The 17,222-nt window shown below is 38.4% G+C and overlaps 1 protein-coding gene across 2 annotated transcripts in view; it reads right to left on the bottom strand.

Moving 5' to 3' along the window:
* NLN (neurolysin (metallopeptidase M3 family)) overlaps positions 1 to 17,222 on the bottom strand; it is a 109,984-nt gene that overhangs the window by 65,132 nt on the left and 27,630 nt on the right. For both annotated transcript variants that reach the window (XM_011966747.1, XM_011966748.1), the window contains 2 exons: positions 11,499 to 11,758; positions 7,264 to 7,412 (listed from right to left, as the gene is read on the bottom strand). In XM_011966747.1, the coding sequence (XP_011822137.1) occupies positions 7,264 to 7,412; positions 11,499 to 11,758 (409 nt within the window). The remainder of the gene's footprint in view (positions 1 to 7,263; positions 7,413 to 11,498; positions 11,759 to 17,222) is intronic.

The raw sequence follows: 17,222 nt of genomic DNA on the forward strand, positions 1-17,222 counted from the left end.
TAACATTAAAGTTTTCCTATTTAAATCACTAATTGGCTCAGATGAATTGGCAAGACCAAAGCTTGCCACTCTAAAAAAAAAAAAAAAAAAAAAAATTACAATAGATCACTGTACTCCTCAAATTTAGCTTGCATAATTCAGCCTCTATTTCATGAAAGAATTCCTCTTGTGCATTTATTCCTTAGCAGGCCACTGGAATAGAATATGCCTGATTGTTTTGACATGAAGACACTGTACATTTTTCTCACCAAAATGGCTGGAAAGAGCAGGTACGAAATCTTCTTTGATGTTTGTTGGCTTTTTAAAAGCCAACGATTGTGAAGCCCTTGTAAGAACTGGGAAATACTAATACCTGCAGTCATAACTGCAGGTTTGTGACCCTTGGCCTTTCTTTTAGCTTAAAAGGATGAGGAAGTCCTTGTTTTCACTGCTTTTTCTTTGTCTTTTTTTTTTTCTTGGTGGAATTAAGGATACATTTAATATATATTAAATTTTTATGTGAAACCTGATATCTGCAAATGAATATAACTATATATATGTAGTGAGGACAAATTAAATCCCCCCTGAACTTATAAAATAGGACATTAATAATACCATTGCATTTACTTATGCAACAGGTAAGCTGTGCAAAAAATAACTACTCTTTTGAATTTTGTGATAAACAATTTTTTCCAGTTTTACCACTTATATATTGTACAGTTTTGCTTCTTTTTGAGCTTTATAAAGTATCATATTGCATGCAGTATTCTGCAATTTCTTTCCTTTACTTTTACTAAGATTCAACTATAGTGTTCCATGTTGTTATACTTATTTATTTTAATGCTATAAAATATTCCATTGCATAAATGTACCACAATTTATAGATCCATTTTCTTGCTGATGGGAATCTGGGTTGTTCAATATTATCTTGCACAAATGCAAGGGTATCTCTAGGTAAATACTGAGGTGGGAGTGGGAGGATGTGCTAGGTTGTGGAGAATGTAAGCTCCAACTTTCTAATACTAAGTTTTTCTCCAACTTGGTGATGAATCAGTTACACTCTTAGAAGCAGTGCACAAACATTCTTGTTGATCCATATCCACAAAGATAACTTGGCATTGTTGGTTTTCTTAATCTTTGCCAATCTTGTGAGTGAAGAATGGTAACTTATTATGGTCTTCATTTGCATTTCTCTGATTACTAATAAAGTTGAACATCTTTTCATACATTTAATTGCTATGTGTGTTTCTGTTGAAATATTTCTTCGTATCATTTGCCCATTTTTCTACTGGGATGTTTCTTTGTTATTGATTGTAGTAGTTCTTTATCCTGAATGCATCACTAGTTTAATGTTTTATAAATTTATTTTCTCAGTATTTGAACTCTTTTTACCTTTCCTTATGAATAGAAGTTATTTTAACATAGTCAAGTTTATTAGCCTTGTATTTCGTAGTTAGCACTTTTTGCGTCTTAATAAATATATCCCTGCCCAGATGTCATAAAGATATCTTCCTGTACGGGATCTAGAAGCTTTAAGCTCCAGCCTTTTATGACTTTAATCCGTTAGGAATTGCTTTTCAATTGGTTGCGAGGAAGACATTCAATTTTATTTTATTTTTCCAAATGGGTAACTTATGTCCCAGCAATTACTGAAGGCCTATTTTCTGGATCTGCCACTAACTGCTTTCTCACTTTAGTTTGATGAACATTTACTGAAGGATTGCTTTTTATCAGGCACTCTGCCAGAGGTGCAAAATAGAATTAAACATGATACCTCCCTCCCTTGAAGGGTTTAACAAACAGTCTACATGGTTTTTGGCAAGCACTTACCCACCAGTGATGTGGCTCTTGGAAAGTTATTGTTTCTGAGCTTCAGTTTCTCCACTTACATTATAAAAAAGCCTACCTCATTAGATTGGAATCAAGGTTATATGAGTCATATTGCTATACAAATGTAAGGCAGTCTTAGTAGTCATATACTGGGAGAGAGAAAAGAGGACCACAACACACTGGTTAGTCTTACCCTCTACTGTAATTTCTTCCATCCATTTAGTCAACAAATTATTTGTTTTGAAGGTTTTAAAAACTTTTTTGTGGGTATACGGTAGGTGTATACATTTATGGGGCACATGAAACGTTTTGAGACAGGCAATCAATATGTAATAATCACATCACAGAGAATGGGGTAACCCTTCCCTCAAGCATTTATGTTTTGTGTTACAAATAATCCAGTTGTACCTTGTTATTTCCAAATGTACAATTAAGTCATTATTGACCATAGTCACCCTGTTGTGCTATCAAGTAGCAGGTCTTATTCATTCTATTTTTTTTTCTTTCAGTTCTCATTAACCATCCCCACCTCCTCCCCTATTTTGAAGGTTTTGAAACATGACTGCTAATTAAATGATACTCCCCAGACTGAGATGTGGTGTCCCTTGAATCTGGGCAGAATGCAGTGACTTGTCAACCAATATGGTATGGCAGAAGTGATGTCATGTGACTTCCGTGACAGGTCATAAGTACAAAGTAGCTTCTATGTGGCTTGCTGGAACACTCGTGTCGGAGCAGAGTCTCATGAAAGAAGTCCTACCATCCTGATACCACCACACTGTAAGGAAACCCAAATTAACCCACACAAATGGACCACATGGAGACGCTCTGTGCTATGGACTGAACTGTGTCCTTTCAAGTTCTTTTGTAGAAGCCCTATCCCCAGTGTGGCTGTATTTGTAAATAGGCTTTTGGCAGGTAATTAAGGTTAAATGAGGTCAGAAGGGCAGTTCTTAATCTGACAGGATTGTGGCCTTTTAGGAAAAGAAGAAGAGTTCTCCCTGTCTCTCTCTCCCCTTGACCTTCCTGTCCCCCACCTCCCAAGCTGTACCATGTGCACACACTGAGGAATGGCCAGCAGGGAAGGGAAGCAGCCATCCGCAAGCCAGGAAGAGGGCTATCACCAGAACCCAACCATGCTGGCACACTGCTCTTGGACTTGTAGCCTCTACAACTGTGAAAAAGTTAATTTCTGTCATTTAAAGGATTCAGTCTATGGTATTTTGTTATGGTAGCCCAATCTAACTAAGACACTGATATCATTTGTCTGTGGCCCAACCAAATTTCATCTTGAATTGTAATCTGAATTTGAATCCCCATGTATTGAGGGAGGGACATGGTAGGAGGTGATTGGATCATGTGATCAGTTTCCCCCATGCTGTCATGATAGTGAGTGAGTTCTCACAAGACCTAGTTGTTTTATAAGTGTCTGATGCTTCCCCTGAGCTCACTCTCTCTCCTGCCACAGCTCCTAGGGCACTGCCTAGTGGAGCTGTGAGAAGAGGGCTACTGCCCCCCAGACTCCAGAGTGGTAGATCCATGACAACTTGCACCCTGCACCTGGAAAAGCTGCAGGCACTCAACACCAGCCTGTGAAAGCAGTCGCAGGGGTTGTAACCTGAGAACCAAGAGGCAGAGCCACCCAAGGCCATGGGAGCCCACCCCTTAGATCAGCATGCCCTGTATGTGAGACATGGAGTCATAGGGGATTTTGGAGTTTTAAGATTTATGACTGCCTGGCCAGATTTTACACTTGCATAGGGCCTGTGGCCCCTTTGTTTTGGCCAATTTCTCCCATTTGGAATGTGAACATTTACCCAATGCCTGTACCCGCATTGCATCTTAGAAGTAACTAACTTGTCTTTGATTTTACAGACTCATAGGCAGAAGGGACTTGCCTTGTCTCAGACGAGACTTTGGACTTAGACTTTTGAGCTGTGCGGAAAAGAAAGAAAGATCAGATTGTTACTGGGTCTATATAGAAAGTAGACATAAGAGACTTCATTTTGTTCTGTATTTGAGATGCCATTAATCTGTGACCCTACCCCCAACCGTGTCCTTGCAAGAGACATGTGCTGTGGTGACTCAAGGTTTAAAGGATTTTGGGCTGTGCAGGGTGTGCTTTGTTAAACAAGTGCCTGAAGGCAGTATGCTGGTTAAAAGTCATCACCATTCTCTTAATCTCAAGTACCCAGGGACACATACACTGCCAAAGGTCGCAGGGACCTCTGCCTAGGAAAGCTAGGTATTGTCCAAGGTTTCTCCCCATGTGATAGTCTGAAATATGGCCTCGTGGGAAGGGAAAGACCTGATCGTCCCCCAGCCTGACACCCGTGAAGGGTCTGTGCTGAGGAGGACTAGTACAAGAGGAAAGAAGGCCTCTTGGCGGTTGTTGGCGTTTGAGATAGAGAAAAGCATCTGTCTCCTGCCCGTCCCTGGGCAATGGAACATCTCAGCGTAACATGGATTGTATATTCGGTTTACTGAGAAAGGAGAAAACCGCCTTAGGGCGAAAGGTGGGACTTGCTAGCGCAATGCTGCTCTTTATGCACTAAAAAGGTTTATGAAGGTGTTTGCATATGCATATCAAGGCACAGCACTTTCTTTAAACTTACTCATGTCACAGAGATCTTTATTCATATGTCTTACTGCTGACCTTCTCCCTATGATGATCCTATTATCCTGCTACTTTCCTTTTTTCTAAGATGGTAAAGGTAATTATCGATAAATACTAAGGGAACTCAGAGACCGGTGCCGGCGTGGGTCCTCTGTATGCTGAGCGCCGGTCCCCTGGGCCCACTTTTTCTTTCTCTATACTTTGTCTCTGTGTCTCATTTCTTTTCTCAAGTGTCTAACGAGAAACGCCCACAGGTGTGGAGGGGCAGGCCACCCCTTCATGAGTTCATGCTGGAATGAATTAAGACTATCGGGGACTGTTGGGGAGGCATGATTGGTTTTGAAATGTGAAAAGAACATGAGATTTGGGAGGGAACGGGGGCGCAATGATAGTTTGGCTGTGTCCCCACCCAAATCTCATCTCAAATTGTAATCCAAATTGTAATTCCCACATGTCAAGGGAGGGAGCTGGTGGGAAGTGAATGGATCATGGGGTGGTTTCCCCTATGCTGTTCTTGTGATGGTGAGTGAGTCCTTACGAAATCTGATTGCTTGATAAGTGTCTGGTGCTTCCCCTGAGCTCTCTCTCCTGATACCATGTAAGACATGCCTTGCTTCCCCTTCACCTTCTGCCATTACTATAAGTTCCTAAGGCCTCCCAGCCATGTGGAACTGTGAGTCAATTAAGCCTCTTTCTTTATAAATTACTCAGTCTCAGGTACTCTTTATAGCCGTGTGAAAATGGACAAATACAGATACCCCTGAGACTACATGAATAACGACAGATGCCTGATTAGTTCCTACCTGCTTCAACCCTAGTCACCACTGCCTGAAACCACACGTCAGACCCCAAGTCAGAACTGTCCAACTAATTCGTTTCTGAATTCTTGATCCACAGAAACTGTGAGAGAAAAGAAAATGATTGTTGCTATTTCAGGTCACTAAATTTTGAGGTAATATGTTATGCATCAATAGGTAACTGGAGCCCTTATTGCATGAAGAATCATGAAAAGTAATTTCACTTTGCTATGTATTAATTTTAAGTGGAAAATAGAACCAAAATAACATTTTATATCCAATTGGGATAATATATTTGATTATTATATACATTATTGGTATCTTGGGAATATTATTCAGAGCATCCTAATTTCAGTAGAGCAGGCCTGAAATTGCTGACATCACATAAATTTAAGATCCTATTTATCCAGCTTAATGAGGCCTTTATGTGTGGATTTTTTTTTTTCTTTCTGAGACATGGTCTCACTCTGTGACTCAGGCTGGAGTACAGTGGCACAACCACTGCTCAGTGCAGTCTCAACCTCCTGGGCACAAGCAATCCTCCCACCTCAGCCTCCCGAGTAGCTGGGACTACAGGCACTCACCACCATTCCCAGCTAATTTTTCTATTTTTAATTAATTAATTAATTTGTATTTTTTTAGATGAAGTTTTGCTCTTGTTGCCCAGGCTGGAGCCCAATGACATGGTCTCGGCTCACTGCAACCTCTGCCTCCTGGGTTCAAGTAATTCTACTGCCTCAGCCTCCCGAGTAGCTGGGAATACAGGTGCTTGCCACCACGCCCGGCTGATTTTCGTGTTTTTAGTAGAGACAGAGTTTCACCATGTTGGCCAGGCTGGTCTCAAATATATGAAATTTAAAAGTACTCTACGACAAAGAATCTAAAGTGACAAACCTTTCATACCTTGGTAACATTCATAAGATCACAGAATGTGAAATAAAAAACATTATTTCAAATGAGAACTTAGAAATCATGATGAAAATAGGATGAATCAAAGGAAACTAGAAATTCTAGGAAAAATTCCAAATTACATAAAAAAATACAGAACAAGAAAGAAAAGTAATTTGGGGATGAAATAAAATGGGGATACTAAAAAGGCCATGATTCAAATCACATAGAATAACTGCGGTCAAAAGGAGCAAAAAGAACAATTTAGCTAACTAAGAATAATCATAAAGTTATTTTCATAAGTTACTTTCATCAGTTATTATGAATTATATGATTATCAATTACAGGATGAAAAATGCACGTTTGATATGAGAAAATAAACAGGATATACACCTTACATGTCTAAATCTTGATTACACATTGTATAATGAGTTACAAATTAAAATGCCATTTAATTTAAAATATTTCAACTCTTGTCATGGTCTGCTAAAAAGGAAAAAAAGAATTGGGATTCTGCAGAAAGAAACATGCAAAATTAAACACACACAAAAAAAGTGCCTGGAATTTTAAAACTGTTTTTTTTTTCCAAACAAATTGCTGAAGTGTCATGAAAATAAAAATTGAAAGCAAGGCATGATGAAACTGCTAGGAGGCAAATCAACACTGGTGAAAAGATCAAATACACTTGGGCAGACCCACCTAGAACATTCATCCATAATTTCCGCAAGTGTTCAAAAATGTAAGGACGACAGACAGGAATGACTGGCATACAGCATCAACAGTATGTCATCAATATAATGGTTCCCAAACCACAAGAGATTTAAGATAAACAACTTGATTCCATTTGCTTCTAATTGATTTGGTCTAAGATAAGCCTTACAAGCAACCATTAAGTTCATAATGTCGTTAAAAAGCCTTGACTTTACAGATGTTCTCTCTTCTACATTTGGTCTTTAATTGAATGGACTTAGCAGCTCAACATAATCTCAACGATACAATTAACATAATGTAATACTATATAATGCCCATTATGGTATTATAATCATTGGAAACAAAATCTAAGAAAATCCAATCAGTATGTTTTATTGATGATTGAAGGTTCTTTTTTGTTGTAGTTTTCCCCTCTTTAAAGGGATTTATAATACCACTTACCTGCAAACGAACAATTCTCTCAAATATATCTCCTCTCATGCTCATCTCAATATCAAAACGAGAAAGTCTTTTGTCTGCTTCTGTACTTGCTGCTCGTACTTCTTTGTCAGAGGATACATGCTGGGGAAAGTCTAGCATGGTCCTTTCCACTGCGGATGGAGACCAAAATATTACCACACAACAGGACTTGCCAAATCAGTATTAAGCCAAATACCTCATACCCAGTGAATTCTCATGCCAATAAAAGTTTTATTTTATTTTATTTTATACTTTCTATAAAGGCTCCTAAGGCTACCAAGAAAAAGCATCTAATGCAGAACTTGGCTGTTCCAGTTGGCATCATTATGAACGGTAAGGATGTGAGCTGAGCACTTATTGAAGTACACTGGGGTATAATTTTTTTTTTTTTTTTTTGAGACAGGGTCTTGCTTTGTCGCCCAGGCTTTGTCGTCCAGACTGGAGTGCAGTGGTGCAATCACGACTCACTACAGCCTTAACTTGCCAGGCTCAAGCAACCCTCCTGCCTCAGCACCCTCCTTCCCCAACACCACTGAGTGTCTGGGACCACAGACACTCAGTTAATTTTTGTATTTTTTGTAGAGATGGGGTTTTGCCATATTTCCCAGGCTGGTCTCCAACTCCTGGGCTAAAGTGATCCTCCCACCTCAGCCTCCTAAAGTATTAGGATTATAGGCGTGAACCACTGCATCTGGCCTGAGGGTATAATTTATCAACTGGGAATGTAGGAAGAGAAAGACACAGTTCCTATACTGAGGCATCTTAGGATCTGGGATGGGGAAAGGGTACATAAAAAGATAAAGACTCCATAGAAAAATCTAATCAAAGCAATGGACCCTACCCCAAATGCACACATACATAAAAACATTCAAAATTCCAGATAATTTCAAAGGATTCCCAGAAATCTAAGTGGACACATCCAGTAAGTAGCTAGACATTGGAGACATTCCTGTTAAATAACAATGATAATTTCGTTTGGTTTGATCTTCACATATTAAAGTTGGTTCTTGGGTTTTTCATCAATTTCTATTTTGACTTTAATTGGGTAAAAATCTCTGATGTCAGTGAAATAACCAATACTATACAACAAAAATAAGTATGGGTTTATAGTGATGGTTGTGCTATGCTGTGAAAATAAGTGAATTTTTATTTGATTAACTTCAGTATTGTGAAGGTATTATAAACAGTAAAATTTCCATATGATCTCTAGGAGACTGTAGAGGTATCCTTTATACAGCAAGAAATTATACAGTTAAACAAACTACCTCACTCATATCAGTCCTCTGTTACAAATAAAGCTATTAGAAATACTTGCCACAAATACCAGAATAAATCCATAAGGTATATTTTTGAAATATCAAATTATGAAATTATACTTTTAGGATTTAATAAATAATTTTATGTCTGTCAGTTAAGGAAAGAATGGAATAGAAACTTTTGAAATTTAATACAGCACTTATTTAAGTGATAATGGTTAACTACATGGCTGCAATATGTTTACTTTTAAAAATTAGTTATAAAATGGTGGCTCATGCCTATAGTCCCAGCACTTTGGGAGGCTGAGGTAGGTGGATCACCTGGAGTCAGGAGTTTGAGACCAGCCTGCCCAACATGGTGAAACCCTGTCTCTACTAAAAGTACAAAATGAGCAGAGCGTGGTGGTGCATGCCTGTAATCCCAGCTACTAGGGAGGCTGAGGCAGGAGAATTGATTGAACCTGGGAGGCGGAGGTTGCAGTGAGCCAAGATTGTGCGACTGCACTCCAGCCTGGGCAACAGGAGTGAAACTCCGTCTCAAAAAATAAATAAATAAAATAAATAAAATAAAATAAAATAAATTAGCTATAAAATGTATTAAGAAGGAATAAAAATTGCTCAAAAACTTATATAAGCAACATCAAATGCAGGAGCCTACAATTAGAAACATATTCTTAAACAAACAAAGATGCTGAAAGCCATTTCCTTCCTTACTTTGCCACAAAGACCTGGAACCAGATTTATGCTCTCACTGCCAAACTATAGACAATGCTGATGCCCAGTGCCTGACACTAGACAAACAAGGTTTCAACAGCTACTGTGAGAGGCATAAAGGACGCGGAGAATATGCCCAGATAAGAGAAAGTTAGTTTTTAAAAAATCTATTCCCAAACTCACAATTTTCAATAATTAACCCATAAAAATAAATTTATAGAGGAGCAAGAACAAATATCACAAACTTGAAAGTATGCTGAAAAGATCTATTATTGAGAGAAAAACAATTTAAAGTAATTATTTTTAAAATATTTTGTTTGAGCCAGTCATAGTGGCTCACATCTGTAAGCCCAGTGCTTTGGGAGCCAAGGCAGAAGGATCACCGGAGACAAGGAGTGGGCAACATACATGAGACAAGCCTGGACAACATAGTGAAACCCCATCTCCACACAAAATGTAAAAATTAGCTGGGCATGGTGGAACAGGCCTGCAGTGTCAGCTACTCAGGAAGCTGAGGCAGGAGTATCTCTTGAGCCCAAGAGTTCGAGGCTGCAGTGAGCTAGGATTGTGCCATAGCACTCCAGCCTGGGTGACAGAGTGAGACTTTGTCTCAAATGCCTAAGTTATGGGTTGCTGTACCATCTTGGCCACAAGTGACTGAAGAAGTGAGCACCTGAACCAAGGACAAACCACATCCATGATGGTACACGCACATGAAGTCGCCAGCTGGAAAAGCTCTGCTGAATAGGGACTAACTCTATCCCTTTGACTGTGACTAATGAAGACAATCAGAGCCTTTTATTTAGGAGTTTAAATTCAAGACGTGTAATAAGATTGAGAAGCCATTAATGAAGGTGAAGCAGTTGCTGGTAGGAGCAGAAACTGAAACAAATGCTGAGATAAGAGAAAACAGCCAAGTCCTTTTTACAGTGAAACATAGAGAATGAAGGGATAGTGGGGCAAGGAGATGACCACGTCACTAGGGCTATGCTGGATTCTGACAATCTTTCAAATTACAAAATGCACACGAATGTTTACAATCACCAGTTCTGCAGCTATCTTATATTCTCTTATGAAACTTGGATATACAGCCAAGATTGTCATAAACATTCTACAAAATACGTCCAACCCTTAGAGGTAACCAAAGGGAATCTTCATTCCTTATAACTTGAAGGGTCTAATATGTTATAAAAATAATGTATGTCAGGGCAGAAAATAGAGAAATACATAAAGAGGAAAGTAAAAATTAGCTATAAACCCATCACCTGATACATTAAACATTCTGATGATTAATCTTATGTGTTAACTTGGAGGGTGTTTTTGATGAGATTAACATTAGAGTGATGAGCCTGAGTAAAGTAGACTGTCCTCTATAATGTGGTGGCCAATATCCAATCAGTTTAGGGCCTAAAAGACTCCCTGAACAAGGGAGAATCCTCCTGCAGTCCCCAGACTTCGGCACTACTGGCTCTTCTGGGCCTCTAGGCTACTGGCCTTTGGACTGGAGCTGGAACATCAGCTCTCTTGGGTCTCAAGCCTACCAGCCCACACTGAGATTCTGGACTTTCCAGACGCCTTAATCATGTAAGCCAATTCCCTATAATCAATCTATCAATCGATCTCTCTCTTCCCACACATACACATATTTACATATATATACTTACACACACACGCACACACACACACACCCTATAGGTTCAATTTCTCTGGAGAATCCTAACAAAACCGTTGATAAAATTTGTTTATTTTCTTCCAGTTCTTCTGTGTCCTTTTCCCCGTGTCATTAAACACTGCCTGTAAACCATGATTTTAATGATTATACAGCATTCCAGAGGATGGATGTTTTATAATTTATTTATCTAATCTATTGGATGACACTTGGGAATTGTTTCTAAGCCTATGATATGACAAGAATACCTACTTATACATAAATTGATACATGAATTTTCCATATATATGATTATTTTCCTAGAATAAATGTCTAGGTATGGAATTAATGGGAAAGGGTATGAATATCTTAAAAGTTCTGACACGTTGCCAAAATGCTCTCCAGAAAGCAGTGTAATCAGTGTACATTTTATAGCATCTTTGCCAACATAAACAATTTTAAAATCTTACATAATTAAATTTTAAGCAATTATGTAAAAATCAATGCTTGTAAAACTGAAAAACTGAAAGAGAGAAAGCATGAAATGATTTAAGATGTCCACAAAGTGGAACACTGATAAGCTTCTGCATCTGACCTACCTATATACTTTACTTCTATATCTGCCAGTGCCTGCAGACAGTTCTCATAAGTTACTTCCTCAATACCGAGCATTCCAACAGCATCATACACCTGTTTGGTCTGCACAATGAGCTCCTCAGTTCTTGTTTTAATTTGCTCTGGTGAAAGATCCCATCTTAAAACATTTCTGCCAGCCACAGTATAGGAAGACATTGCCTGAAGAGAAGACATCACTTCTCTTCCTAATGTCATTCTGAGTAAATTCCTGGAACCACCAACTCTAAAAAGAATCAGAAAAAGAGTAAGAATTAGGGATTTCGGTTGGTTCAAAGTCAACGTATAAATGTGCATTATAAAATTAAATTTTAAATTAAAAATAACTTTTTTTTTTAAAAAAACAAGCAAATATTTTCAGGTGAACACATATGCACAAAACTAAGTAACTTGTATTTTCTATTTTTCTTGCATAATTACATAGTTTTAATGAAATTTGTATAATTCAAACACTGAATTGTGTAATTAAATCATATAGAAAAATAAAGTCAGGTGTTGAAGCTATAATAATTTTCCTTCATAAATTAAATCAGTAATCTTCCCTCTCTCTTTTTTTTAAGACAGGGTCTCATTCTGTTGTCCACGATGGAGGGCAGTGACGTGATCATAGTTCACTGCAGCCTTGACTTCATCGGCTCAAGTGTTCCTCCAACCCCAACCTCCCAAATAGCTGAAACTACAGGGACATACCACCATACCCAGCTAATTTTTAAAAATTATTTGTAGAGATGAGGTCTCCCCATATTGCCCAGGCTGGTTTTGAACTCCTGAGCTCAAGCAATCCTCCTGCCCCGGCCTCACAAAGTACTGGGATTACAGGTGTGAGCCACTGCACCTGGCCAGTATCTTTTTTATTTTAATATTTTTCCAGTGCTAACTTCCACCTACTATGTACATAGACTCAAAAAAACCTTGCAAGTTTAGCAAGGAAACATTAAAAACTTCTCTTCCTATACTGAACGTCAATTTTCTTAACCAAAATTTCATGTAAATTAAGAATGACAATTTGAATTTAAGACTTGGAAAATAAACTCTGGGATAGCTATGGCATTATCCTAAAAGAAAAAAAGAAAAAAGAAATTGTTAAGAATAATGATACCAGTCTTTACTCCCTTAAAACATTCAAACTAGTAATACTGATGTCATGTTTCTCTCTCTATCTATATACACATGCACATATATACATAAATGTAAGTATATATAATTTTAGGGCTTATAAATAAAAATGTTATATTTAGTAGCTAACATTTATTGTCTGTTCAGGCACGGTTCAAAATACTTCCCATGCAGTAACTCACTCAGTCATCCAACAACCCTCTAAGTTATATACTGTGGTTAGTCTTGTTTTACTGAAGAGAAAACTAAAACACAGAGAAGTTAAGTAACTTCCCTAAAGCCATGCAGCTAGTTGTAGGGTCACAGGTAGGATTAAAAGCCAGGCAGTATGGATCCAGAACCCATATTCTTAACCACTATGCTAAGCTTCATTTCTATTATCTTACAGGACCCCAAAACAACCTTATAAGGTAGGTAGGGCATTATTGTATTCTCTTCTAATGAAGCAACTGAAGCCTCAGAGAGACTAAGTGACTTGTTTAAAGTCATTCATCCAGCTAATATTTATGAGCATGTACTGTATCCAGTTCATGACAGACGATGGGGATAAATGGCAAATTGTCTTAGACCCTGACATTCTAACATAGTAGAAAGGACAAATGGATAAACATGCAATTATACTACACTGAGATGAGTGTTATGACAAGGGTAAGCAGAGAGAACTCCAAAAGAAGGAAACTCCATTCTGGTCTTGGGGCAGGGCAAATGTGTCAAGAAAGATTTTCTAGAAAGAGCAACTAGCAAACCAACATTTGAACAATGTGTAGGAATTATCCAAAGGTAATGCCATAAGGGGAGAGAAGGCTTAAAAGGTAAGTAGAGACATTTAGCAAATGAAGAGCCTTGGGAACCATCAGAACCTCTAACCTTGGCCAGGCATCGTGGCTCATGCCTATAATTCCAACATTTTGAGAGACTGAGGCAGGCAGATTGCTTAAGGTCCAGGGTTCAAGACCAGCCTGGGCAAAATAGTGAAACATTGTCTACATGAAACATTAAAACAACAACAACAACAACAAAAAACTCCCCCAAACATCTAATCTTATTCTGAAGGCAATTCGAGAGCCATAGAAGGGTTTTAATCAGGTGAGAGATACCAGATTTGTATTTTAGAGAAATCGCTCAAATTATAATGAGTTGAAAGGTTTGTAAAAGAGATCATTCAAGAGAGAAGTTGTTCTTGGGGCTGTAATTGGGGCTCATGATTAAAGTATACAAAACTAGGAAATAGGGGGAATTGGAATGATTTAAAATATATTCAGGAGTTGGACTCAATAGGACTTGGTACTGAATGGATGGAGGTGGTAGAGGTGAGAGAGTCAAGAGAGTCAAGGGAAAGGAGGCTTTTTGGGGGAAAAAAGAGAAACTCAATTTTGGACATGCCAAGTTTGAAGTGCCTACAGAACATGTAAGAGGAATTCATTAATATTAAGTGGTAATCGTATTTATAGGAGTACCCAAGGGAGTTTGCAGAGGAGAGAAAAGCATTGGGGCCCTAACTCTAATATGATCACTGAGGTAGAAGGAACATTAGGCCAAGATGGGTTCTAGGAAGTTGTGACAAGTAAGCAGTGAAAACAGTACCAAACATACAGATGTTGAGAAAAACTGAAAAGTCTTTGTTGAATACAGCAGCAGAATGCCATTCACGACTCTGGCTAAAGCAGCGTCAGGGGAGCAGCAGGGGTATAGGTCCGACTACTATGATGGAGGAATAAGGAAGAGGTGAAGAACTGGAGACAGTGTGCACCTAGGCAATTCTCTGTGGATTTGGCCATGGAAAGAAGAAGAGCTAATGCAGTGTAGCTGAAAGAGGTTGAGACACAGAATAGATACATTTTTCACATAGGAGAGACCTAAATACTGACCTCCTCATCTTTACTCTCCACAAGAACTCATGTCCACATACTAGTTGATGCTTACAACTCGAGGCTGCCAGGCTATTTTCTAATACATTTTCACATTTCTTCTTCCACCAGTTGAGTTACACACTAATGGTTAAGCCTGTTGTTCCAAAACCTGTTTATGCCTGTTATGCTTATTTTCATGTAATTTAAATATTTGACTGATTAAATGTATACGAAATTTAAAAACTTATTTCTGGGATACGTAAAAGCTTTCAGAAATACTTTAAAAAAGAGAGTTACAAAAAAGTTCAACTCCCACAAAAAACTTGTCCTTATGAAAGATTGGGAAAGGAATTGTGACAATTCAGAAGGCTTCTGAATTCATACTACTTATATGTTTCTTATACTCATGTTCCACTTTCGAGAAGTTGAAACTGGAAATCAAAGATGATGCATTATAGGTGTAGTTTATACAAGGACAGTAAGAAATGCCAATCAAATCATTTATAGTTAACAAAAGGCCTTGGTTTTAGATCAAAAGATTTGGGAATAAATACATTTTAAATTTGCACAAAATATTTAAGAAATTTATCATAGTTATGATACTACTTGAAACCACCTTTTTTTTCAATTACATTATTAAGGTATTTAGAGAGACTGAGCTCCCTACAGAGATAGGAAGAAATGGAATATAAAACATGATCAATGTTTTAGACAGAAAAACTATAGTCTCAGTAAAATCAATAAAACAGTAAAATGGGAGTAGTCAGGTTATAGTAAAAATGTGAGATATCTGAATTTAAGACCTCAAGGATTAAGCAGTTTCTCTGCAAGAGTGTAAAGAAACAAGAGTCTAGTTTGGATAGATTGCCTATGTGAACACTGGAGTCAGCAGATTGATGGTGGATCCTGGGAGGAGAAAGGAAGACTGAACCAGGGACCCGAGTACCTGAAGAAGGAACTCCCAGCTGATTGGGGGAGACAACATGAGCAGGATATAAAATGGGAAAACCAGATCATGAGCTTCAAAGGTGTTTTTACACAATGAAGAAGTGCTGGACATCACAGTGGTTGCAGGGGGGCCTCTGGGGGAAAAGATACTGATCTTTCCTCCTTACTTTGTGGTATGGGGTGTGGGAGGAAGAGGGATGCATGGGAAATATTTTTGTCAGGGTTCAGTGGATTTTAGAAAAGGTCAGGAAGAGAAGTGAAGATCCAGGGAAGAGTATGAAAAAGTGGAGGACTTTATTTACCATAGGACAAGGGTTCCAGAAATAACAATGGAGAAGTCAGTGCAGTAGATGGTTAGATACAAATTGGTTATCTAGCCATTAACCTCTTCCCCTACCTAATTATATGCACATCTTCCTCTCAACACTCATACACCCCCAACACAGTTCATGTTCTTTGAAGGTAGCTGTCCCTGCCCTCAGTACTCTTGCTTGGAATGCTGTGAGAGAAGGGGGTCTCATTCCCACTAAGTGTCAGTACACTTGTGTCCTTGATTGCAGCTGGCAGCCATCCTATGAGAATAAGCAGAATCTGATTTATGATAAAACAGACACTTTGAATGGCAGAATAAAGGAAGGAAACCAAATATTTAAAGACACCATAGAGCTCATGGATCAACTAATTGTAAAGCCTGACCGTTCCAGTTACGAGTCAGTAAGTCCCCTTTATGGTGAAATCAGTTAGAATGGGGTTTTATATTATTTGCCTCATATAGGATTCTACTGATAAAGGAATAAGTATAGGGAGAAACCAACAGTATGGAGGTCAGAGTACAAGAAATGGCAGATGAGTAGAGGGTCTTACATACTTGGTGTTGGTGCAAAATAATAAAGATGTGAAGTTCAGGATTTATACAGTTGGCTGAAAATTTCCAAAATAATTATTTCTGCCAACAGACGCCACTAAGAAAGAGTCAGTCATGGCCATGACAGGCTGTACTGTCAAGGAAGTCCCAGCATAGGTAAAAAGGCTGGCCCTGAGATGACTGAGTTACAGGAATATTAAAGAGAAGAACGACGACGAAAACATAGGACGTATCCATCTTAATACCCTGTTCTTTTCACCACTCCTCTTAGTATAAACCAGTGACTACAGATAAATTTCTATTAATACTCAGGTTTCTTTTTTTTGGAGACAGTCTCACTCTATCGCCCAGACTGGAGTACAATGGCGTAATCTCAGCTCATTGCAACCTCCACCTCCCAGGTTAAAGCGATTCTCGTGCCTCAGCCTTCTGAGTAGCTGGAATTACAAGCTTGTGTTACCATGCCTGGCTAGTTTTTTGTATTTTTATTAGAGACAGGGTTTCACCATGTTGGCCAGGCTGGTCCTGAACTCCTAACCTGAAGTGATCCGCCCTCCTTGGCCTTCCAATGTGTTGAGATTATAGGCATGAGCCACCGTGCCTAGCCTATTACAGAGTTTTAAAAGAAAATTACTTCAAGCATTTCACTGATAAGATGACCTTCATTGGTTTTCATCTATTTCCTAACATTTACTGGAAGGTTGAGTGGTCATAGCATATCTGATTGTTAAGTTTTATTTTGTTTTTAATTGACACATAATAATTGTACATCTTTATGGGTACAGTGCGATGTTTCAACACATGTGTACATTGTGTAATGATCAAACCAGGTTAATTAGCATAACTATCACCTCAAACACTTGTCATTTATTTGTAGTGGGAAAGTTAAACTGATAAAGATGTCAATACCT

The sequence above is a fragment of the Mandrillus leucophaeus genome, unplaced genomic scaffold (assembly GCF_000951045.1).
Source record: "Mandrillus leucophaeus isolate KB7577 unplaced genomic scaffold, Mleu.le_1.0 Scaffold771, whole genome shotgun sequence".
In the NCBI taxonomy this organism is placed as follows: Eukaryota; Metazoa; Chordata; class Mammalia; order Primates; family Cercopithecidae; genus Mandrillus; species Mandrillus leucophaeus.